The sequence below is a fragment of the Pipistrellus kuhlii genome, unplaced genomic scaffold, assembly GCF_014108245.1.
Source record: "Pipistrellus kuhlii isolate mPipKuh1 unplaced genomic scaffold, mPipKuh1.p scaffold_m20_p_2, whole genome shotgun sequence".
NCBI lineage: Eukaryota > Metazoa > Chordata > Mammalia > Chiroptera > Vespertilionidae > Pipistrellus > Pipistrellus kuhlii.
The window spans coordinates 13,706,689-13,732,214 of record NW_023425515.1 but is presented as its reverse complement, the minus strand read 5'-3'; the positions used below and the strand labels follow the sequence as shown (position 1 = coordinate 13,732,214).

At 35.8% G+C, this 25,526-nt stretch overlaps 1 protein-coding gene across 1 annotated transcript; it reads right to left on the bottom strand.

The window, feature by feature from the left end:
- Nucleotides 1-3,081: 3,081 nt before the first annotated feature.
- On the bottom strand, nucleotides 3,082-22,805 carry AADACL2 (arylacetamide deacetylase like 2). The gene is made up of 5 exons (XM_045583601.1): nucleotides 22,538-22,805; nucleotides 19,412-19,634; nucleotides 14,790-14,859; nucleotides 13,535-13,706; nucleotides 3,082-4,496 (listed from the first exon to the last, which is right to left on the bottom strand). Exons 1-5 carry the CDS (start codon nucleotides 22,676-22,678, stop codon nucleotides 3,894-3,896), a joined length of 1,209 nt encoding a protein of 402 aa, XP_045439557.1. The 5' UTR covers nucleotides 22,679-22,805; the 3' UTR covers nucleotides 3,082-3,893.
- Nucleotides 22,806-25,526: the final 2,721 nt, after the last annotated feature.

Here is a 25,526-nt window from a genome sequence, read left to right as displayed (position 1 = left end):
GCCCACCCATCTCATCCCTCCCTTCCTGCTGAGGTTTGACATTCTGTTCCGTGTTTCTCTGTCTTTGGATCCATTTTTGTTCATCAGTTTGTTGTTCATCAGATTCCAATATGAATTTGATCATGTGGTGCTTATCTTTCTCGGGCTTATTTCACTTAGCATAACGCTCTCCAGGTCCATCCATGCTGTTGCAAATGGTAAGAGTTCTTTCTTAATTCTTAATTAGGCCTTTGTTCATGTGTTCAATCTCTCTTCCTGCTCAACTTTCGGTCTCACAAATGCAGTCCCAGGTTGCTGATGTGGTGTCTCTTTGTCCAGCAGGAGGAGACAACTTCAGGGTCTCAGGAAAATTTACGAGTTTGTTTGGGAGAAGGAAGGAATGTCTTCAAGGTAGCTGCAGCCAACTGCTGACACCCAAGAGTCTGATAGGAAAAAGTGTTATCTGTGACTAAAGAAACACAGACTTCTCTCTGGATCTCCTCCTCCCCTACTCCCTACTTGCATAAAAACTCTCTATTTTGCTTTTTTTTGAGAGAGGGGGATTGAGAATCTTGCTCCTCATCCTCTTGGTTTGATTAAAATTTAATCAAGGGGTGTCGAACTCAATCAGAGAAGGGGCCAAAATCTAAAATTCCGCCTAAATCGCGGGCCGAATGGTTTACTGAACAGTCATAAACTGTCATTGTGATGGAAACGCAGCGGAGTGCAGTGATGACAGCGTGGTGCGGGCCACATTGCAAGGCCTGGCGGGATGGATTTGGCCCGCGGGCCTTGTGTTTGACACATGTGGATTAAATAAATAAACCTTTCTGTATCTTCAAGCACCAGTCTCAATATTCTGGCTTTGCCTGCACAAGAGGTTTTTATTTTTCCCTGACTGGAACTGGTAGCCAGTATCCTAAATGATGAAAAAAAGAACTGGAATTGGATTTAGTACCATGAAAATAATTACTTTTATACTTTAAAAATATATTTTAAGAAAGTATACTGGAAATGAAATCAGAACCATGACAATATAAGTATCAAATTTTTTGTATAGATTGCATTAACCTCAGTAGGGAAAAATAACTCATTCCAATGCCATTTTTTTTTTTTTTTAATTTGTGAGAATCATGGATGCATGCTTTATTTATTTATTTTTTATCCTAGGGACCTTGAAATTAAGCTGAATAAAAATATTTTTTTGAAAATAGTTAATTTCTTTCTGCAGTAAAAAAAAAAATAGTGCTAGGGTTGAAATACAATATTAGGGACTAGCCATAATTATAAAAATACTAATCATGCTCTGTTAACCATGATTGTTCTTATTAGAGAAAGCACATTCTAACCTGGCTGAGAGTCCTTGACCCTGGGGCGTGGGAGTTAACATCGGAATGCAGTCCATCCTCCTTTCCCAAGAACTGCCTACCATTGTGGAAAGATTAAAGATTTGCAGCCCTGTGCCTAAAATGATCTAGTTCAGAGGGCCTCACTTACCCTTTGCAACCCCAGCCACTACTGGTTCCAGAGGTGGTGCCTGGAGGCACCTGCCCTCCATGACACACTCCCGTCCCCGTGGCCTGTAATCTGTAACCATTAGGCCTTGTCTACTTTCCCATGCCTGCAATGCTTACTCTCCCACGTAATGTTTGCCTCTTACCCAATATAAGCAGCTGGCTTGTGGAGAGAGGCAGAGCAGCTTTTTGTGGGTGACCTGCAGCTCTCCATACTGCCTGCATTATTGGAATAAACACTCATATATGATTTAACCCTGTCTCAGCTTAATTGGCTCAAGTAGTAACAGGCAGCTCAGACACCTTGGTTGTCTGGTTACAGTAGTACAGTGTTTTACTAGTATGGACTGTTGAAATTGTCATTTTTAATTGCCTTCTGAAAAAGGTATGATGTAATGTCTAGTCTTAACTGAACAAATTATACACTGAGTGGCCAGATTATTATGATTTCTTGATGCATATTCTATATATTTTTAGAGTGGCCAGATTATTCTATCACTGGATATAAATTCTATATATTTTAGAGGCCCAATGCATGAATGCATGCATGGGTGGGTTCTGGCCAATCTGTAAAAGGGGAGGAGACATAGGTGGCTGGCTGGCCTGCCTGCTGGTCGAACTCCTGGTAGAGGGAACAATTTGCATATTAACCTTTTGTTATATAGGCTAGACACTGAGTGGCCAGATTATTATGCATTCAAAGATCATAATAATCTTGCCATTTAGTGTATAGACAACTGGCTTGTAGATTTTCACCCCCTCCACCCATTACAGGTACACACACACACACACACACACACACACACACACATTTCTTGCCACATTTTTATTTTTAACTTCACTTGATTCAACTGATTATGCTTAATACCCAAGATTCATACTACTTTACTACACATTTTCACAGCAATAAGTCTTCAGTTTTAACATATGATTATACTCAACCAAAGGATTGCAGAAGTGATTTATTTTTTGAGTATTTCTAGATAATATATTTAGGATGTTTGTAGGAAAGTTTTTCACTACATATTCAGATGAACTACATTGTCAAGTGCATATTTAGATTTGATTGAATTATAGTGTAGCTCTGTTGCTTTTTAAAAAACAACAACACTGAAAATTTAAAAAAGGCCTTCCCAAAATATCTAAATCCTAATCTCTGTGTATGTTACCTTATATAGGGATAGAAAGGGAATATCTGCAAATGTAAATTGGAAATGGCCCAAGTGTCCATCAGCAGATGAGTGGATAAAAAAAGCTGTTACATTTTCACAATTGAATAGTAAAGGATTGTAAATAAGAAAGAAAAAGAAACTTACCATTCGCAACAACATGATTGGACCTGGAGAGTGTTATGCTAAGTGAAATAAGCCAGTCAGAAAAACATAAGTATCACATGATCTCACTCATTTGTGGAATCTATGAACAAAATAAACTGAGGAACAAACTAGACTGAGAGACATAGATGGATGGAACAGACTCATGGATTTCAGAGGGAAGCAGGAGAGGGGAGATAGGTGGGAAGAGATCAACCGGGAATTTATATGCATATATTTATAGCCCATGGACACAGACAATAATGTGATGAAGGTCTGGGAGGGGCAGGTGCAGGGTGGAGGGGGCCAATGGGGAAAAAATAAACAAAAGGGACATCTGTAATATTCTCAATAATAAAGATAAAATTTTTAAAAGAATCTTAAAATGGGAAGATTGTTCTAGATTATTTGGATAGAATCTGAATACAAACATATGTATCCTTCTCAGAGGAGGCATGGGAGAAGACTTTGTGAAGATGCAGCAGTGAGATTTGTAGATGCCAGCCTCTGAGATTAAGGTGATTTGGCTATAGCAAGGAGTACTGCTGGCCACCAGGTGAAAGAGGCAGGAGCTCAGACATCTGGACATGTCTCTCACCAGTACCTTAGTTTTGGCCCAGTGATACTAATATTGGACTTCAGGCCCAGGAATTCAAGAGAATACATTTCTGTTATTTTAACCTACACACTTTGTAATACTTTGTTATAACAGCCACAATAAATTAATACAATTTCCTTATGATGTTGTCTTCATTTTTTTTCCTCTTCCCACTTATACAATTTCTGTACCTATCTGTATATTGTCTTTTCTTACTTGTCAGTATTATTCTTATTTCTAAACTTTAATAAGCACTGATCTCTATCAGGATCAACATAATCCTAATAACCATAAGTAATGAGAAAAAAGTGGATCACATGCAGGTTTTGTGAGTCAAAAATATTACTAATTTAAGGATATGCAGTAATCATTATAACTGATTCAAGTCTAGATTTAGACAATACAAATGGCATTGTTCTTTGTACTACAACTACAAAAATCACAAAATACAATCAACTAAGTGATGCCAGGTATATATTTGATATACACTTATAAATTCTTATCCAGCCAACTAATGTACATGTCTCTTATCCTAAGACCTAGATGTAAATACAGGGGTGATGTCATATATGATAGAGCTCCATGGATTCCATCCTCAATATGTTCATGAGCAACTTGAACTCCAGCATTTTGAAGTCTTGAAACATACATAAATCCATCATCTCTCAGGATATCATATTGACAGGTAATAACATAGGTTGATGGCAAATTCTGTAACTGGGAATCATTGGCCAACAAGGGTGACATTCTGATGTCCATAAGAGATGGCAATGAATAACTAGTTTTTCCAAGAATTGGTTCAGTATAAACATAGTCCTTTCTAAGCTTCTTGGGTAAGAGAGTACTCCAGTTAACAAACTTGAACAAATGTCTTGATTCCAGCGGCATATGTTGGTTTCTTTTTAGTGCCTGGGGAAATGTTTTATCCTCGGTGATGTATAAGCTCAGGAACTTTATGGCTAGGTCCCTTGTCAGAACCACACCATGCTCATTTTCTCTGTGAGATGGCGTATTAGAATCAATTACCTGTAAGTGAGGGTAAAGTAAAGCTTGTACTTTGATTTTATGTTTTATTTCAAGATCATTCTGCACCTGGGGGGAAAAAAAAATACCTTGTAAGGCAAAGACTCCCAAAACACCAAGAAGAGGACATTTAATGTTATTGGTTTAAGCAATCCTGAGCTATGAACAAATCTACATAAATGGATGTGATGTTATAATTATTTTCATAATATTTATAATGTGAGTGACATGAAAAAATGTCAAGCTTATTTTAACAGTAAAGTTTTTAAAACTTTTTCTTTGTGTGTGTGAGAGAGAGAGAGAAAGAGAAAAAGAAAGAGATACAAACTACCAGCTATAAATTACATAAGTTCTAGGGAATATAATATACAGTATGGTGACTATAATATTATAATAAAAGCATAATATGCTAATTAGACTGGATGTCCTTCTGGATATCCTTACAGGCAACCTTCCTGACCAAGCCAGGCTGTGAAGGAAGCCCAGGTCCCAGGTGTCTGCCAGCAGCCAGAGGGAAGCTTGGGTCCTGGGTGCCAGAGAGAAGCGAGTGCCAGCAGTTGGAGAAAGGAAGGCCTACTCTTGCAGGAATTTCATGCATTGGGCCTCTAGTACTTAATAATGCTATATTGTATATTTGAAGTTGCTAAGATAGTAGATCTTATAATTTCTCATCACATGAAGAATTATGTAACTACGTGAGGTGATAGATTTATTGTGGTGATCACTCTATAATATATACATATATGGAATCATTATGTTTTATAAAACATATTGCAAAATTTTGGCCCTAAGGTGCTATATCAAAGAGTAATTTGAAAGAACGAGAGCAGCAACCACAGTGATCTCCTCAATCTGAGGTAATGATAGAAATATCAGCAACTTGGCTTCATAACCATAATAATAGCACAATCTAGAGCTAGATTTGCTCTAGCAAATTTGGTGCCTTATCAACAATGGAATTAGTGCACAAAATGAGTTCTATAGAATAGGCAATGGGGGAAAGACAAGAGAGAGAATGATAGAATACTGTTTTTGTCAAAAACCACCAATGGGGAAAAACTAAATACTATATACTTGAGGAAATTGAGGGCATATATAGCCTTGTCAAAATTATAGTCTAAAAACAAAAAACAAACAAACAAACAAACAAAAAACACACACCCAACTTCCAGTCAAGATGACAGAGTAGGTAAACTGTGAGATTGCCTCCTGCCAAGATCACATCAAAAATTACAGCTACACTATGGAACAACCACCACTGAGAACCACCTGAAGACTAGCTGAACAGGATTCCTATAACTAATGATACAGAAGAAAAAGTCATAACTGAGACAGGTAAGAGAGGTGGAGATGCAGACAGGGCAGGTTCCATGCCTGAAATTATTGAGTAAGAAAACAGGAGAGATGTATCAGGCCCAACTCCAATCTGGGCTCCTAAGTTCAGTGCTGGGAAGAGGAGTCCCCATGACATCTGTCTCTGAAAACCAGTGGGGTCTGCATCCCAGACAGATAAATGCCTGTGGGGGACCAGGATATGCTGCTCTTCAAGGGGCAGAACAGAAACTCATTCAATCTAAATTCCAGCACAGAGGCAGCAAGTCAAAAAGTGCCAGGAACATCTGGGGAAAAACTAAGTTGACTAACTTCTGGATGAGGGCTGCCATTCTCACCAGGGACAGAATCACTGGCTGGCACCATTGTTCCTTTGCTGAGCTCTCCTCCCAGAAGCTGGCCCAGGGCAGGAAGGTACCAAATTCATGCTCTCCATTATCATAGCAAACATAGTTCACCCCACTCTGGTGACTCCCTCAGACCCCATCCAACTCAATTCCCTAGTCTGGTTTGAGCTTCTTCCAGAAGTGCCTCCATAGGAGTGGCCTGCCTTGGCTCATGTTGCAGACACACTCAAAGGACTGCAAACTCCACATGAGTCATGGAACCCTTAGGCTTGTGCTGCAGACTTTTTCAAAAGGTCACAAAGTCCATGCAAGTGGTTGCTCTTGGCTCATGCTACAGACTCTCTTAAAGGTCCAAAAACCCCACACAAACAACAACAGGCCTTGGCTTAAATTGTAGCTCCTGCCAAGTGGCCTCAAGGTGAACATACGTGATAACGAGTCTCAATTTGCACTGTCACTGCCATTGGGTGGCCTCAAACTGGACTTAAGTGGCAACCAGTCTTAGCCTGCAGCATAGTTGCCACAATCCCAGCACTAATGACGACTAGCCTCAGTTTGCATCATAGCACCCACCAAAGGTCTCAAATCCAGAACAAGTGGCAGCTGGTCTCAGTTTGCAGCGTAGCCTCTCCCAAGCACATCCAAGTCCAGCACTAGTGGCAAACAATCAATCACTTTGTGGCTCCTACCAAGCACCCCCAAACCATGAACAAGCAGTGGCTGGTGTAATATGCTAATTAGACTGGATGTCCTTGTAGACTACCTTCTGGATGAAGCTATAACTGTGAGGGAAACCAGGGTCCCAGGTGCCTTCTAGTGGCCAGAGGGAAGCCCAGATCCCTGATGCTAGAGAGAAGCTGATGCTGGCAGGTGGGGGAAGGAAGGCCTTCTCTTGCACAGATTTCATGTGTTGTGCCTCTAGTTATAAAATAACTGAAATCAATAAGACATCAGAGGGAATCAACAGCAATTAGATGAAATGGAAAATTGAATCAATAATATGGAAGACAAGGTAGTGAAAAACTCCCAACTGGAACAACAACAAAGAATAAAAAAGGAGGTTAGTTTAAGGGACCACTATCAAGAATATCAAGTATACCAATAATTGCATCAAAAAGATCCCAGGAGAGGATAGAGAACAAAGGGTTAAAAAAAATAATACTCCTTGAGCCAATACCAGTTTGGCTCAGTGGATAGAGCGTTGGCCTGCAGACTGAAGGGTCCTGGGTTCGATTCTGGTCAAGGACATATATGTTGGTTATGGGCATATCCCCAGTAGGGGGTGTGCAAGAGGCAGCTGATCAATGACTCTCTCTCATCGACGTTTCTAACTCTCTATCTCTCTCCCTTCCTCTCTAAAAGAATCAATAAAATATATTTTTTAAAAAAATACTACTTGAAGAAATAATGACTGAAAATTTTCCTAACCTAGCAAAGGAAATAGGCATACAAGTCCAAGAAGTGCAGAGAGTTCCAGATAAAATAAACACAAAGAAGTCCACAGCAGGACATATTATAATTAGAATATCAAAGGTTAAAGACAAAAGAGAATTTTAAATGCAGCAAGAGGAAAGTGGTTATGTAAGATGGAGATCCCAGCTGATTTCTCAATAGAAATGTTGTAGAAGAGAAGGGATTAGCATGAAATATTGAAAGTGTTGAAAAGCAAAGACATAGTGTTCACTTTGGCAGCAAATATGCTAAAATTGGAAGAGGAAAGACTTACAATCAAGATTACTCTTCCCAGCAAGGCTATCATTAGAACTGAAGGAGAGAGAAGGAGTTTTCCAGACAAAGGAAAGCTAAAGAAGTTCATCAACACTAACCCAGTACTGTAAGAAATGATAAAGGAATTTCTTTAAGTGGAAAAGAAAAGATCAAAGATATAAATACAAAAATATAAAAAGAAAAATATTTGACTGACAAAAGGCAAACATTTTGCAAAAACAATGAATCAACAAATTATGAAGCTAGTATGAAAACTAAATGTAGAAAGCAAATATAGATGGACATAAAGCAAGAGATACAGAGTAACATGGTAATAATAGGGCCTTAAATACCTCATTGAAATCAATGAATAGATAATTCAGACAAAATCAACAAGCAAACCATTCCTTAAACAACAAATTAGAGCATATGAACTTAATAAATATTTTTAGAACATTTTACCTCAAAGAAGAGGAATACACATTTTTTTTTCAAGGGCACATGGAATGTATTCCAGGACAGGGCATATGTCAAGACACATAATAAGTCTCAATAAATTTAAGAAGACTGAAATCATAAAAAATATCTTCTTCAATCACAATGGTATGAGTTAAGTAAAAAAAAAAAAAAATCACAAAGCCCTTTAATGATCTGACCTTGACAATCTCTCTAAATTCATCATTTACTATATTTTACTCTGATGTAACATTTATGGACTTCTTTGTTTTCCCCACCAAGGACCAAAGAAAGAAACAGAGAGGGGACAAAATAAATCCACCCACACTCTTCTCAGGCAAATTACCAAACCAACCTAATTCCAAAGATAAATAATTGTTGCTCTTTCCAATGGTGTACATTTCCCCCCGCAAATACACATTGAAGATAACTTGTGAAATCGTGCTATGTTGGAAAGGGAATAGGTTAAAGAAAGTAACTAATCAGTTCAGGTAAAACAAGTTGAAGAGAAGTGGAGGTCAAACCCCAGCAATCCTGAGAGGTGGAGAAAAAAAGATAGGAGGTATACAGGTATGATGTCAGGGTTTGGAAATATAGAAAGTAGAACACACACACACACACACACACACACACACACACACACACACACATACACTTCTAGATTTCCAAACATTTAAGATTCTAGTTGGGGAATTTCACATGCAACAAATAGAAGGATAAGCACTATACTCTGTGTATAATCTGCTACGGGCAATATAGAGGTAACAGAAGAGCTTGGTCTGGAGGAGTTTCTGGAGTTTCTGAAACATCTGGGTGGAAACATCTACTCTGGTGTATGAGTTTTAAACTCAGGACAGTGGTAACAGTGGAATATGTGGATTAGAGAGTCTTCAGCAGATAAATCAGAGCTGAGCCATAGAGCATAGAGAGAGAATGGGAGAGAAGAAAGAATGACCAAAGAGTTGAACCCTGGGAAATACCAGGGAGTGTAAAAAGGAGTTTTGTCTCACATAAAACTAAATGAAAGGGCACTGGCCAGTGTGACTCAGTTGGTTGTACTTCATCTCACGCGCTGAGGGGTTAAGGAACATGCCTGGGTTGTAGAGTTCATCCCTGATGGGGGGAATGTAGGAAGCAGCTAGTCAAAGTTATATTCTCACATTAATGTTTCTCTCTTCTCCCTTTCTCTCTAAAGATTAATAAATTATGTTGTGTTTTTTTTGTTTTTTTTTAAACTGAATAGAAGAGAACTTAGAACACAGAGAGTGCCATTATCAATAGCTTGGCAAGAATTTAAAATAAAAAAAGTTATATAAAAACAACAAAAGGAAGATAACCAACTCAAAAAAAATAGGCAATGGACTAAATAGATACTTTTTTGAAAGAGGTCATAAGGAAGGCCAAGAGATATATGAAAACATGCTCAAAGTCACTAATCATCCAAGAGATGCAAATCAAAATGACAGTGAGGTACCATCTCACACCTGTCAAAATAGTTATTATCAACAAATCAACAAATGATAAGTGCTGGCGAAGATGTGGAGAACAGGGAACACTCATGCACTGCTGGTGTGAATGCAGACTGGTGCAGCCACTTTGGAGAACAGTATGGAGTTTCCTCAAAAACTAAAAATGGAACTCCCATTTGACCCAGTGATCCCACTTCTAGGCATGTATCCCAAGAAACTAGAAACACCAATCAGAAAGGATATTTGCACTGCTATGTTCATAGCAGCCCAATTTACAATAGTTAATATTTGGAAACAGCCTAAATGCCCATCAGCAGATGAATGGGTTAAAAACCTGTGGTACATCTACACAATGGACTATTATGCTGCTGTAAAAAAGAAGGAACTCCTACCATTTGCAACAGCATGGATTGTCCTGGAGAGCATTGTCATAAGCGAAATAAGCCACTCAGAGAAAGATAAATATCACATGATCTCACTCATTTGTGGAATATAATTAAATACATAAACTGATTAACAAAAACAGATCCAGAGACAGAGAAGCATCAATCAGATGTTCAAATCTCAGAGGGAAGGAAGCGGAGGGTTCTGGTAAGGGTGGAAGATCAACCAAAGAACTTGTTTGCATGCATATAAGCATAACCAATGGACACAGACACCATGGGGGTTGATGGGGGATGGAGGTGGGGCAATGGGGGATGTGTCCACAACCAATGTGCATGCCTTTGACCGTAATCGAACCTGGGACCTTTCAGCCTGCAAGCCGATGTTCTCTCCACTGAGCCCAAACCGGTTTTGGCTCACTGAGTTTTTAATGCAGCATTCTCAGTTGTAACAATCTCTTTGAACAGATAGACCAAAATTTTAAATATCTACTCTTTTTTTTTTGTATAATTCAAAGAATAGAATAATATCAAATTTCTTTTACTTCAAGATGACCTCACTGCTGACAAGGCTTGGAGGAAGTAGACTAAGCTCACCTGGAGAAACCTGCACACATGTTCAGTTCTTTCCCTTCATTCCCTTGGATAATGTATTTTCATGGACTTTTCCTTTATTTTTGTTAACATTTTAAAAATATGTATGGCATGGCAACTAGTTAAAGGGAAGACTGGGTTCCTTTCCCTCTCTATGTGTATGAGACTGTGATATTCAGGCACTGAAGCCGGACTCCTTTTTCTTTCCTAGTTCCATGTTGGCCTGTTTTAACAGAATGGGGTTATCTTTGTTGTAAGATACGTGTAGCCTAATGTACATTAACTTTGTGGTCTGAAGTATTTATCTCTCAAGCATATTCCTAAGTAGACCAAATCTTTGTTGCTAAAGTGTTCTGAGATTCGTGGTTGAAACAACCTTCATCCCTGAAGATCTACTTTTTGAGCCTGACACCCCTGTAGTTACCAAATGCATGTATGGCCTCTAGAAGTTAGTATGTTAAACTGACCAACACGATGGTAGTAACTGTCCATTGGGTTTGTCTCCAAAGAAAAGGTTTGTGTAGCATAGCAGAAATAATATAAGCTACCTAGGCATGTTGTAAAGCCCTTTGACAGTAACTGAGAGCAAGTTTTGTGAATAGAAGTGCAGTGCTCATTATATTCTGCTTTAAAAAGTTATGGCAAATACAGACAAAAAGAAAAAGAAAAGAAAAAGAAAACAATTTGTACTGCCCTACAAATTTTATTTGTGAATTGCATTTATTTTGGGTGGCTATATTAATATTGAAGATTGCCAAGTGGGTCTTCATTTCTTCATGAATATCTATGGCTACACTTACTCATCATTTCAAAAGCTTTCTTTACTTTCAAAGCCAGCCCATAATTACATTGTACATGTAGAAATTATAGGTGTGGCAAGGTGTTGCATGGTCAATCATCGTGGGGTAATTGTTGGAGGCTTTTCAGAATCTCTACATCCACAAAACCAGTTTTAGATAAGAATCAAGATCAGCTTGCTATATGACTTGGTATGGCAGCTAGCATAATAATCTGAAACTATTTTCAAATTTCTTTCCTTAATTAAGTTCTCACCCTTGGCCAGCAAGATCCTTCAAATAAGTGACATATTAGTATTATTTCAAATACACATCAGGTTAGTTCAGGGTGAAAGAGACCTCAGCAATCAACACATCTAATGGTTTGCAAACTTCCTTTTTCCCCCTAAAAAAAATTATGTAGTACTCTAACCACAAAAGGCATTGAAGTGGAGCATCTTGGGTTATAAGGAGGCCCAAGGTGCAGAGCCAAAGGTTAAATTTTGCTATTGCAGATGTAATGGCTCCACAATAGGGCTTTATATGTGTATATGGTGTTGCAGATCAGTACATACATAAGGCATAATAAGTATGTATGCATATGTGTGTATATATCTTCACATGTGTATAGTATATACATAAAATATAAATGTATATGTCTCTCTGTTTGTATTTTCAATCTTTTAAGTGCTCCAAGCATGAATAATTTATTTTAATATTTAAGAGAAAAGAAATTAAGAAAAAAGGTATCGGAATGCTTCCCAAATGTTTTAATTGAAGCCAGTATAAACCTTAGGTCAATATCTGACAAAGACATTTTTTAAAAATAGAAAGCAATCCCTCCCAAAGCTCTACATCTTTAATTTTAGCAAATGGAAACTAGCCATATATAAAATTTTTATTTATCATGACCAAAGGAGGCTCATGCCTGAGTGCAAGCATAATGTAATGTCTGAAAGTCAATTGACTTAACTTACCACATTGAAAAAAATTAAAGGTGAGGAATCATATGTTCATCTGAAATAGATGCATTCAAAGCAGTCAGCAAATTCCATACCCACTTATGAAAAAAAACTATCAGTAAAAAGGAATAGAAGGAATTCCTCAATCTGACAAAAGCAAACTATGGAAAACCTTCAGTTAACATCATATTTATTGGTGAAATATTGCATGATTTTCTCCTAAGTTTTAAAGGAAGGAAATTAATATTGCACTGTACAGCCAGTGCACTGATTAAGAAAATAAAATAAAAGCATAAAAATTACAAAGGAAGAATTAAAACTCCCTTTAGTTGCAGAATATATGATTGTACAGAAATCATAGAAGATGTAAAAAAAACAAAAAACACCCTACTATAATGTATAAGTAAAATTTTTAAGAATATAATTATAAGTTTACTTTAAAAATCAAATGCATTTTATGTACTATCAGTAAACATTTGGAAATATTATTTTAAATAAAACTTTCCAAAGTAACTCAAGAATAACTATGGGAAAATATTTTCAATTGATGCACATGGTATGTCTCATACTTTATATTGCTGTAGAAATTGAAGAGAAACTAAATAAAATAGGAGATATACCATGTGCATTAATTTTTAAACATTTTAAAAAAGTATTGAAAAAGCATTTAATAACATCATTATTAAAATGATAATCCTCTCCAAATTTATAGATTCAATGCAGTACCAATCAAAATTCAATTAGTCTTTATTTAAAAATTGATAAGATATCCTAGTATTTTGAGAGAAAAGACATGGAATATTAGAAATAATTTAGAAAAAAACGAAAACAAAAAATAAAGCTGAAGTCAACATAGTATTGGCATAAGGATAGACATATAGATCAGTGGAACAGAAGAGAGAATTCAGAAATAGATTGTCATATTATTATAGTCAATTGATTTTTACATGCAAGCATCATTATAATCCAAGAAGAAAGGATGATCTTTTCAAGAAATGGTTCTGGAAGAACTAGCTATCTGTAAGAGGGAGGAAATAACTTTTGACCTCTATTTCCCAGCATAAAGACTAATATAATGTACCTCTTGAGTCACTGCTGCTGCTAAATTGCCCCCAGAACTGTCTCCGGAAATACAGATTCGGGTGTGATCCACTCCATATTTCGTAAGAATTTTATCCTGAAGAAAGAACTTGACTGCAGCGATGCTGTCTTCAAACTGAGCAGGAAAACGGTGTTGGGGAGCTAGCCTATAGCTTTGGGGGGAAATGTATTTAAACAGTTTTAATAAGTACCATTATGGTTGTATCTATCTAGGTAGCTTCAAAGTATCAAATAGATGTAATTAAACAGGTTTTATTGTTTTATCTTCCAAAAATCAAACCCGAGTTTTCTGCTAAGTCATTATGATGTGAAAAACTAAAAATAGATATAAAGCTTTTCACATCATATTTAAGGTCCATGGATGGCATTGCATGTGAGAAGTAAGGGGAATGTTATGAATTCCCGATACTATAACCATAACTTTTAGTCCAAGTATATTTTGGATTGAAGATGTTATATAGTTTACATCATATTCTCAGTGTATCTGGTGATCAAAAATATTTTTTACAATTATTGAAAAAGCACCATTGACAATAACAATGGCAATCATGTTTTAGTTAAGGAAATTTTACTTTAGTTTTTCCTCTAAATTTCCATAACTTAAAGCAAGCAAACAAACAAACAAAAACTATGTCACAATATCTTGAAAGAACTATTGGATTAGAACTTTCTATATTTTTTTTACTGAGAAAGAATCATCAGAAAAAAATTTCTCTGAGGATGTTGGCTTTAGAATTCCAGACTATCCCAGTGTAAGAAAATATTGAACTGACCTAAGATATGATTGTATATTCTTGCAAAATCCAGAATGTAAGATTACTTTTCTGGAGAGTGGTTTAAAATTATCAGCTGATTTCAACCTTTACTTTCCATAATACTTCAAAGACTTGTCCTGAAGTAAAACATATAAACTCAGATACACTGAACATTCCCAATGTGTAATTGTTTATTTCTTTCTCTCTAGCCAAATTTCTTGGGGCATAAATAGGGCCTTTACAATCTGAGTTTAAGAATCTAGAGCAATAATGTTTTTAAAAATACACAGAAATTCCCATATCACAGAAGAAAAATGAGATACTAACATATTTGAAGTCTTCTCTATGTTGTAATGGTTACAAATAAAATATATAAATTCTTAAATATTATTTTTAAGGCATAGCTGATTTGATTAGAAAACAAAACCTCTACTTTGTGAAAGCAAAAATCATAGTAGCCTAAGAAAAGTATTCTCTTACTCCACTCCTACAACAACAGCATCAAGTTTGTTTGCAGTCCATCTGTTGAGGATGTCAAAAGCCTTCTGCTCTGAAATGAAGAAATAAATGTCAAAGTTCTCCTTATAATAATAATAATAAAACAGCAACAGAAAATTATATCTATGAACTTGAACAGAAATGTGATTTGAGTATTACAAGGAACTATGTTCCCTACCACTTTTTATATGCAGAGTCACCTGAATCAGCATGACACAGTCTATGGGAGTGTTTCTTCAATTGCTGTCATCAGGGGTAAAAAATTACATGGCTCATTGGTGCTCTGGGCAATTGAAACTAGGCTCAGTCCATTCCAATTTTTGCTGGTCATTTGTTGTCTAAACACAGTAATACTCCCAAAAACCCTTTGTGTTCTTGTGCTCTGCTTCTCTAGGCAACTAGCCACTACAGATGAGTCTCTGACTCAACGACACCTGGATACACATTCTTCAACCTTCACCAGAAACTGGTTCTGTTTTGATTTTATTTACCTGAACTTTGTGTACAATCTTTCAATTGGCTTAGAACTAAGTGAAATAAAAAAGCAGTAGGTGAGTTGACTGTCTAATACTACAACACTCCATAACATGGTTCTTTAAAAACTTCATTTTCTCCCAATATACCACATTGTGAATTGGTCCATAACTTTGGCATGTAAGACAAAGTTTAAAAAAGCAGCTAGATTTTTGAGAGAGTCTCTGACAAGTCGGTGTAGGTTTGATGTACATGTGCATTGTGGCATACTTGGCATACAAGTCATCACCTCTCCTCCAACACACACATACACACACCTATCTCTATGTACCCGCAAATCCAATTTACTGGGTCAGTGCCTTCGTCACCGAACTTTGGCAAGTCTGTGACATCTACTAATACTTTGTTTACCACAAGACTCTAGAAATTCAGAGAATTCTTGAGTTGTTATCAAATTCTAGGCTTTTCTAAGTTGTCTGCTGTATATTAGCAAAACTTCAAATTAAATACTGGGTATATAATAACCTTAAAATTAGAAAAAAAAACCTGACTAGTCATTTATGTAGAAAAATGTTTTCATTAAAGATGGAATTAATAATGTAAAAAAGACAATGTATAGGTGAAGATTAAAATATATAATAATCCATTGGTCCTCACATTTAAAGTCCCTTAATGATATATTTCAAACATGTTTTTACTTTTATCTTCCATTTATTTTTTTACTTATTATTTAATAAAAAATTAAAATTTGACTACAGAGAGGAAGATGGAGAGAGACACAGAAATATCAATGACAAGAGAGAATCATTGATCCATCACCTCCTACATGCCCCACACTGGGACTGAGCCCACAACCCAGGTATGTGTCACTGACCGGAATCAAACTGAGACCTTCTGGCCCACAGGTTGACACTCAACCAATGAGCCACACTGGATGGGCTGTTTTGCTTATTCTTTATAATAAAGAGGTAATATACAACTTGACTATCACACCCTCATACAATATGGCCACCCCCATGCGGTCACAAGATGGCTGCTACAAGATGGCCAGCAGAAGAGGCAGTTAGGGGCAACCAGGTCAACAGGGGAGGGCTCTTGGGGGGACCAGGCCTTCAGGGGAGCAATTAGGCATTGATCAGGCTGGCAGGGGAGTGGTTAGGGGGTGACCAGGTTGGTAGGCAGAAGTGGTTAAGGGCAATCAGGAAGGCAGGCCGGTGAGCGGTTGGTAGCCAGCAGTCCCATATTGTGAGAGGGATGTCTGCTGGTTTAGGGCTGATCACCAGTGTTCATATTAATATCACTGTAATATTAATATGAACATTTGGATATTTCATAGACCTTATAAAAACTAAAGTGGTGTTAATTATTGAAATGAAGCCAACTCGGTCTTTAATTTATCTTAGAAGGAATCTGAATATTCTGACCATCTTAATGCCTAATATAAATTGAATTATAGATGAAATCTAATTTACTAAAAACATTAGGGAAATGAATAAAGACATAAAAAAAAGTACTAGGAAAATTTTCTTTGATAATCACTCTAAAGATCTATAACAGAATTTCCTTTAATTATTCTCTCCCCCCCCCAAAAAAAGGACATTTGTTGAACATTTACTGTATGAAAGTGCTTTGCTAGATGCTAGGAGGTTATGCCACTTACAAGGAGATGCTAAAACAAACATGTAACACAGTTGTGAAACAAAGCAAGAATTGGTGGCATCAAGCTTATACAAGCTGTAAAGGACACACAGGAATATTGCTAAAATCTTATAGAACCAGGGAAGCCTACACACACACACACTTGAGCATCCCCCCACCTCAGCATGTGTACATACATGCACATGTGCACACACAGCTGAATTGATAGTTTACCTAAACATAAAAGGATGAGAAGTAAGATTGGAAAGACATGCTAGGAAAGCATAGTCACAGAGAGAAATGAGCATGCATGGAGTATTTGGTTGAAATAAAATTATGGAAAAAAGCATTGCATTGGCAGGGACAAAAAAGTTAAAGAATGTTAAGAACCTGGAAATCTGAACATTGTGCTAAGGGATTTTGATTTCTTTCAATAAATGATGGAAGTTTCTAAATAATTTAGACAAAGAAAGCATGTAACCAGATTTTCATGTTAGAGAGTGCTAAATATATAAGATGAAATAAAGTTCAGTAGGATAAAGGCAAGGGCATCAGAAAGGAATATCTCAGATCGTGAAGTACTAAATTGTATCAATGAGGTCAAAATATATGAAAGGGGAATGAATGAGATGTAAATTTAATGTCAGCTCCAGGAACAGCAAAGAATTGGTGATAATTACTGTTTACTGAGAACATTCAAGAGGATGAGAGATTGATTTAGATAAGACTGTTTGGACATAAGACAGTGGACTGTGCTCAGTCATACTGAACTTGAGATGTCTGGTTTGTCCAGTTGTAAATATCTAATTGTAGTTTTAGTGAGAATCCAGAATCCAGGATATTGTCAGAGTAGGAGATTCAGAACTGGTTGTCAGTAGCATATTGGGTATTTGGAGAAAATAAAGGATTGGAAAAGAGAATGTGTAGAGTTGAAGCTGGGAGGTAAGGATTGAAAATATACAGAGTAAGTATAGAGATTGTTAATTTGTTCATTTTGTTTTAAAATGAGACATGGAAAAGAGAAAGATTGGAAAAAAATAAGTTACAGAAACATTAGGTGATTTTTTTTTCATAGAAAAACCTAAGACAGTGGTACTCCAATATTAGTGCCTCAGAATAAGCTAGAAGACTTGTTAGGATTATGATTCCCACCCCCCCAAAAAAAATGTTAGTTATCAAAAAGGTAGGGAGGAGAAACCAGAAATGCAAAATTACAGTCTAACCATCTTATTGTTTTGAATATTAATAAAAGCCTTTGTGCTTCATTAATTTTCCATGCTTATTTTCTCTTTGACTAATATTCATTACTCAAATTTGGTCAAGTGTCACTTGCTATGTTGCAATATATCTTTGTAAGATTCTCAAATTACTTAGAATTAAGTGAGGCTTAGAGAAAGACAGAAGGTGAACACTTACATTTATAAATTATTTACTTTTCTTCAATTCTATTAATTTGTTAAACTTCATTATTCTAATTAAGTAGAACACTGCTTATCCTCCACCCCCAACTACTAGCACCATTTTAAGATGGAGTTTTCCAAAAAGTGAATTTGCTCATGTATTTTTTTTTTTTGAATCTGCAATATTTGCCTCTTGGAATCATTACCAGACATAAGTAGGAACATTAGACTTCATAGGTCAATTTTGTGTTTTCACAAAATCTTTACATAGTTCAATTTTGTGTTTTCCTTTTATAATCAAGACTAACAACTAGTCTAGGCTTTTCCACTGTTAGCATTATGGCTATCAGTAATCACAAATGTATTTTTGTAGCCACCAACAGTATATGCTTCTGATTTACTGCTTAATGCATCTGCACCACCTCAAAGTTTCTGTTCTTGAGTATTTTCTTTATTTTTTTAATTTATTTTTAAAATATATTTTATTGATTTTTTACAGAGAGGAGGAGAGAAGGATAGAGAGCTAGAAACATCGATGAGAGAGAAACATTGACCAGCTGCCTTTTGCACACCCACTACCGGGGATGTGCCCCCAACCAATGTACATGCCCTTGACCGTAATCAAACCTGGGACCTTTCACTTCTCAGACTGACGCTCTACCACTGAGCCAAACTGGTTTCGGCTTGAATATATTCTTATCCCAAAGAAAAAAGTTTACTAATTGATGTTCATGTCCAACATTCGATATAAGCTTACTCAACGAAAAAAAAATGAGAAGAAAATGTTTACCAAAAAAACAAAACAAAACAAAAAATAGAAATTGCAATCTCCATGATATATTTTGCTAGATATATCTATGTATGTATATTTCTCTAATAGATACCTAATACTTATAGCTATACTTATGCACCATATATATATATATATATATATATATATACTGTATATGTATATGTTTATTTATATCAAATATATAATGTGCATATATATATATATACTGTGCATAAGTATATATGTTTATTTATATCAAATTGTACTTATATAAAAAAACATATAACCTATTATAATATTGACTTATATAATGAACTTACTGAAACTTCCCAAACAATAAGCTCCACCATGAAAATAGATTACAGCTCGTCTTGGGGTTTCTGACTTTCTCTTTGGCAAGTACAAACGCACTGGAATGTCAGTGAATGCTGTATCAGTCACTGTGACGTATTCATCTGAAAGTGGTTGGGTATAATCCAGCCTGAATATCATGGAAATAAAGTCTTCAAGTGACATAATACCTAGATTTTCAAAACACATACCCTGTAAGAGCAGAACAAAAGTAAATGTTTTCATCTTTAAATTACATCAAACGTATACAGAGGGAAAGTGAAAAACATAAGCAAAATATATAAACAGAAATAGAATGTTTATAAAAATTGTTTCCAAATAATATTATATAGCTCTTATTGCATAAATTTATTGCTGTTGAAATCTCAAGTATTATGTCTTTAGACTAATAACTATCTCTCTCAAAAGCTTCAATTTACTGACAGTTTCTTTTATGCCTATCATCATTATTTTTTAATTGTAAAGTATTAACTGAAAAATCTCTAGGTCTTATAACATCCTACCTTCCTTTCTTTTTGGCACTCTGTCATATTTTTCTCTTTGTTATTTTTAATTGTATTTAATCTAAAATGTTAACTGTCATCTAAATGATTCAAATGCCCTGCTTTTTATTTCCAAATAGATTTCTGTTCATAGCCTTTTCATCATTCTCTACCTGCCAATTGTTTATAGCCCTTTCACAATTCCCTCTCCCCCCTACACCAAGCCTTGTCCCCCATAAATGATATCATGGAAAAAAATCTCTCCTTGGTATTTCTGAACAGCTTCTCCAGGACCTGGGTGACATGTCCTGGACAGTTTATTCAAAATAAAAAACTTTTAAAAAATACATGGTCAATAGTACATTAAACAGCCTTTATTACTATAATTATTCCAAAGAGTTTAAGGTATTACAGCGGGTTAGAGAACATCGAATCCCCACACTTTAATGTTAAGGAAACATGTAAAAACCTGAAATGATAGCCATTAAATCTCAAAGCCAAGTCTGCAACCATTTTTCTAGACTAGTTTCTTATACCCCTGTATACTCCGTCTGACCTTAAACAAATTACTCTCTGTACTTCAGTTTTCTTACCTGTATAATTAAAATCATAATAATTAATAATCATATAGAATTTCTCACTGCGTTTTAGTAGGGTTTAGATGAGCTAGGACTCTGAATGCACTGTAGAAGAGTGCCTAGACCATGTAAGTTCTCAGACAATCTTGTCTTATTGTTAGTTAAGCATTTCTCACCAACATGAGCTTTTTAGTGTTTTAATCCTAAATGCATGCTTTCACATAGAATGTTCCTTAAAGCATGTTTTTGATAAATGGTTAAATTGTGTTAATTTAATTTTTCATTTGGTGAATTGGCTTTTAAAAATTAGATTTTTTTTGGCAAATTACCTTTTTTCATTTCTTAGATATCTCCTGGTTTTGAATAAATACTTAAGTATTTTTGGAACAATATCAAAAGCTACCATTTTAGAGATTATTTTGTGTTTGCCTAGAATACAAGATCTCTAATTATCAGAGCAATGCTGCAAAATATTTATCATTATTATCTTCTTTTTAAAGCTAAAAAAAATTGCTTGAAAACCTAAGGAAATTTCTCAGGATTGGGCATGTTTCTTTCTTAAACTGTCTTTCAATTTGACATGTGATAACATAGTAATTGTGTTTGTTTTTCAAAGCCACTTTGCCAAGAATTTTAATTTTCACTTTCCTTTTATATGTTAAAAAATAATTTTTCTTACTGGTATCACAACTTTGAGTTGCAAATTCAGTACAGACAACAATAAAATTGTTTTCCCTATAACAGTGAACGACTGTTGATTTTACTAGAATAATCTTTAAAGTAACTATATATGTGCTTTTTCAATATATTTTTTTAATAAAGGGCAACCCATTATGACATCAAATACATCAAGTGCATTATTTTACTATAGGTAGGTAAGAATAATTTGTAGTTACGAAAGTAGAAGTAGAACTTTTAAGTTGGCTGTTCTGCCAATGTACTTTTGATAATATCAGTATCAGTCACTCTGAGTTTGAAATACCTATGAAAGAGTCAAGTAAGATAACAGCAGTTTCTCCATGGAGCTGGCACTTGTCAACCCACATATCCTTGAGTTTGTGTAAAATGAAGTGAGAACATTAGGAAAAGACAGTAGGGTGAAAATGAGCCCCTAAGAGTGGTTTGAGAGCAAAGTATCAGGACTTAGCAGACACAGACAGGAAGTGGCTCTGGTTTCAGAGAACTGTCATCCACTGTACAAAGCTCCATGGGACAGCCTCTCCCTCTTAGACCAGGGGTTGCTCACTTCTCTAATCATCTACTGCTGCCACTGCCTCCTCACATTGTTATCTCACATTGTTACTCCCATCAGAGAACTTTTCCGGGAGCCACCTGGTTTTGCGGAGAGAGTTTGAGTTTTGAAATGAGGCAGTCCTGAGTTCAGATTCTGGAGTTGTCAATTTCTAGCTGCACAAACTCTTCTCAGCCTTTTTTTCCTCCTCTTTAAACCGCTAAAAATAACTGAAGAATAGTGGAGATGAGAAGAGGTATATGTTACAGAATGCTTATGCATTATAAAAACTCAGAAATTTTAGTTTATAGCCATGTCTCCCCTTACCAAGGAGCTATTTTTTGCTTGAACTCATAATCTACCCTGCATATTCCAAGTCAAACAATCTCTGAAATTCAGCAATGTAGACTTGGGACGGACAGCCAAAGCCATTGAAATAGTAAGAGCTCTATATTAACATCAAATGGGTACAAACATCAATGCTTAGCTCTGACCTATGGAACTAGATTGTCCCTGGAAACTCAAATATAAGTCAAGTTGTCAAATAAATGTCCAAGTTTTCTCTTAAAAATACCATTTATTTTATGCATATCACAACAGATAGAGTCTACATTTAGACATAAACTCTTTGGAAACAAGAATCCTATCTCGTTCTGTTTTGCACTGATACACCGAGTTTTACTTAATTTCATGTAGTTCATTTATTCTAGTGAACAAACAATGGTTATGTACAAACAGTAATTAATAGAAAAGTCACAAGTTAACAAGGCACCCCAATATCCACAGGAAAAATTATCATCTTACCATAAATGTACAAGTTTTAACAGCTGCATCCAAAGCTATTACTTTCCAGCGTTCTTCAATGTTGCCCGGTATAGGTGTGTAAATATGAGAAGCAAAAAGAACACAAAGCAGCGCCAAACAGATAGCTTTGGACCTCCTCATATTCCTCTTTCCAGCCTCTTCACACTGCCAAGATTAAAACAGTTCTATTAATATTAAATAATAAGTAGCAGAACAATGTAGCTTGGAAACCGTCTCAGGGAAAATTATAAATCTTAACAACATGAAGGTAATCTTCAAGTCTAACATTACAACATCAACAGAAACTTATATTGCACTGACTCAGAGACAGATGTAATTTGTCAGTTGATGCTAATATCATTAGCATGCAATTAAAACCTCCCACAGTGTTTCCTCACCCTGGAAAACCATCATCAGCTCAAAAACAAGTGTATTATTGAGACCTAAATCAGAGCTTTAGTTAGAACTCTGAATAAGTCTGGAAGTAACATTTTGTGATTGGTTGGTCACAATGCTTTGGAAAAAAGAAGTCTAAAATAATTAGCTGATACTTAGTCAAAATCCAGGCTAATGTAATTTGGATACTAACCATGTTAATAAACGCTGCTTATGGTGGTGGTCAAGCTTTGGGTCAATAAATAGGGGATATAGGACCTTGTCCAACTTCCATAATCCATGAAGCTGAAACTTTTCAATAAACCAAAGTAGCACAAGGCTTGCTACAAGTATCTCAGGAAACATTCTCGATTTCCCCCCAAAGAATCACATAGATTTTGTTTATATAGTTAAGTGTAAAATCTTTAAAATTAATTTACATCAGGAATTTAGCCTAGTGTGGAAGGAAATATCAAGTACAAATATTGGACTCATACCTACTGCAACCTAAAAACCTGACAGAAACCTGTCCAAAAGCTGGTCACCTGGAAGTCTTTAAAGATGCAAGGACTACAGATTTCCAGTGTAATATGTCAGGATCTAGAAAATAAATGAGTAGTCATAACTCAATAAATCCACAATTCTCAAGCTCATTGACCAGGAATCAATACTAGAGGAAGTACTTTTTAGTGATAGATTTCAGTTCAATCAGGGCTCCAATTGAAGTATATATTAGACTTCTTGAGAGCATAAGTACTAATCTCAAAGCCTATCATACACTTAATTATTAAAATGGTTCCTTTTATTTATCTTCTCTGAATCCCATAAACAAAACTTAGCATTAAAATTTATCATTCAAACAAGAACGCTATTAAGAGTGAGAGAGACAATATTAACAATAATGCACATAAACTGGACAAATTGGGACTCATGATCTTATCCGAATCATAGCTCTTTTACCAAATTTAATTTAATTAATATGCCTGCCTTTTCAAGTAGACAGCAAGGTTATTGAAAAAGGATACAATATATATTTGCTGATAAGTTTGAGATTAATTTGAACCAATAGAAAGTAAAATTTGTCTACTATTTCCAGGTCCCTCGATAGCATAAAGTGCATAACTTGCCACCCAACAGACAAGAACAACACTGTACTCCCTGCCTCTCTCTATAGTTTACTGATTTTATTGCAGACTCTTACAGGAGGTTATTATGACCATTTAGTGATGCAAAAGTAGAGAATACTTGCAAACAAAGGATCAGCTAAAGTATACACAATGTCTGGGCAAAATATTCTTGATCTATCAGCTTTCATTGCTTGTGTGCTTAATTGATTGATTAATTAGCTTTCTGAATGAAATATTGTACATTATTTTATTACAATAAATAGGTATACATTTTGCTTATTTTGTTTGATATTCTCAGCCAGGTCTTCTCTGTAACCCAATGTAGTATCTAAATTCCCAGTGTAGACTCAAATTTAATAATTGGCAGCCTGCCAAAACCGGTTTGGCTCAGTGGATAGAGCATGGGCCTGTGGACTGAAAGGTCCCAGGCTCGATTCAGGTCAAGGGCATGTACCTTGGTTGTGGGCACATCACCAGTAGGGGGTGTGCAGGAGGCAGCTAATCTATGATTCTCTCTCATCAACGTTTCTACCTCTCTATATCTCTCTCTTCCTCTCTGTAAAAATATTAATTTTATATATATATATATATATATATATATATATATATATATATATAAATATATATATATATAATTGGCAGCCTGCTCAAATACAACAGCCTTGCAACTCACATGCTAGAGCTACTTTTAAAATTAAGTACTATTATTAATAGCTTATATAGACAGGTTGTTTTATATGTAGACATATCAATCATTATATTTGTTCAATAATTCTTATGTACATTGGCAGATACCTTTCTTGCATATAATCACTGAGGGACACAGCTTCTTTCTTTAATTGTCTCAATAATTTTCTTTTTATAGTCTTAATCCAACTAGCAGAAGGGAAAAGAGACTGTTGTGGAGGCACAGTAGCTTCTTACTACCTTTAGCCCAGAATGACATACATCAGTCACTTCCACCTACTTTTTATTGGCCAATTTTTATTGGCCAAAAATCATAGTGCTCTCTTTCTAAGAAAAGAATGGGCACATGACTAAGCAAGAGAATCTGGACCTACTTTCTGAGAACTTTGACTTTTGAATAGAGAGACTCAAGACCAGAAGCATGTTTAAAGCTCTTTACCGTTAGTAGTTATCCTTGACAGGATACTTGAATATGCCTTCCACCTGGACTCCAGAGAAATTTTTGTTTAAAGCCTTTCCTGAGCCTTGAAACTCCAGATTTCCTGCCAACTTCATAAGCTTCCCAATAATATTAAAATTAATGTTACACTTGGACCAGCTAGATTAAGTTGGACCAGCTAGATTCTGTTGCTGGCAATGAGATAACTTTAACTCTACAGGAGGTTATAAAATAACTTCTGACATCTTGAGGGTATTCTGAATCTGGAGGAGCAGAAGGGAGGGCACCTTCTAATAAGAAAGTTATAAAAGGAAAGGGTAACTTAATATTTGTTTGGCTAAGGGCAAAAGTGTTCCTTCAT

Excerpts from the sequence above, each read along its gene's own strand:
- AADACL2 (XM_045583601.1), bottom strand. The coding sequence starts at position 22,678 with ATGAGGAGGTCCAAAGCTATCTGTTTGGCGCTGCTTTGTGTTCTTTTT. Across the intron at positions 14,860-19,411 it reads TTATTGTTTGGGAAGTTTCA|AGCAGAAGGCTTTTGACATC; the intron begins GTAAGTTCATTA and ends TCTTCATTTCAG. Across the intron at positions 4,497-13,534 it reads CAGCAGCAGTGACTCAAGAG|GTGCAGAATGATCTTGAAAT; the intron begins GTACATTATATT and ends TTTTCCCCCCAG.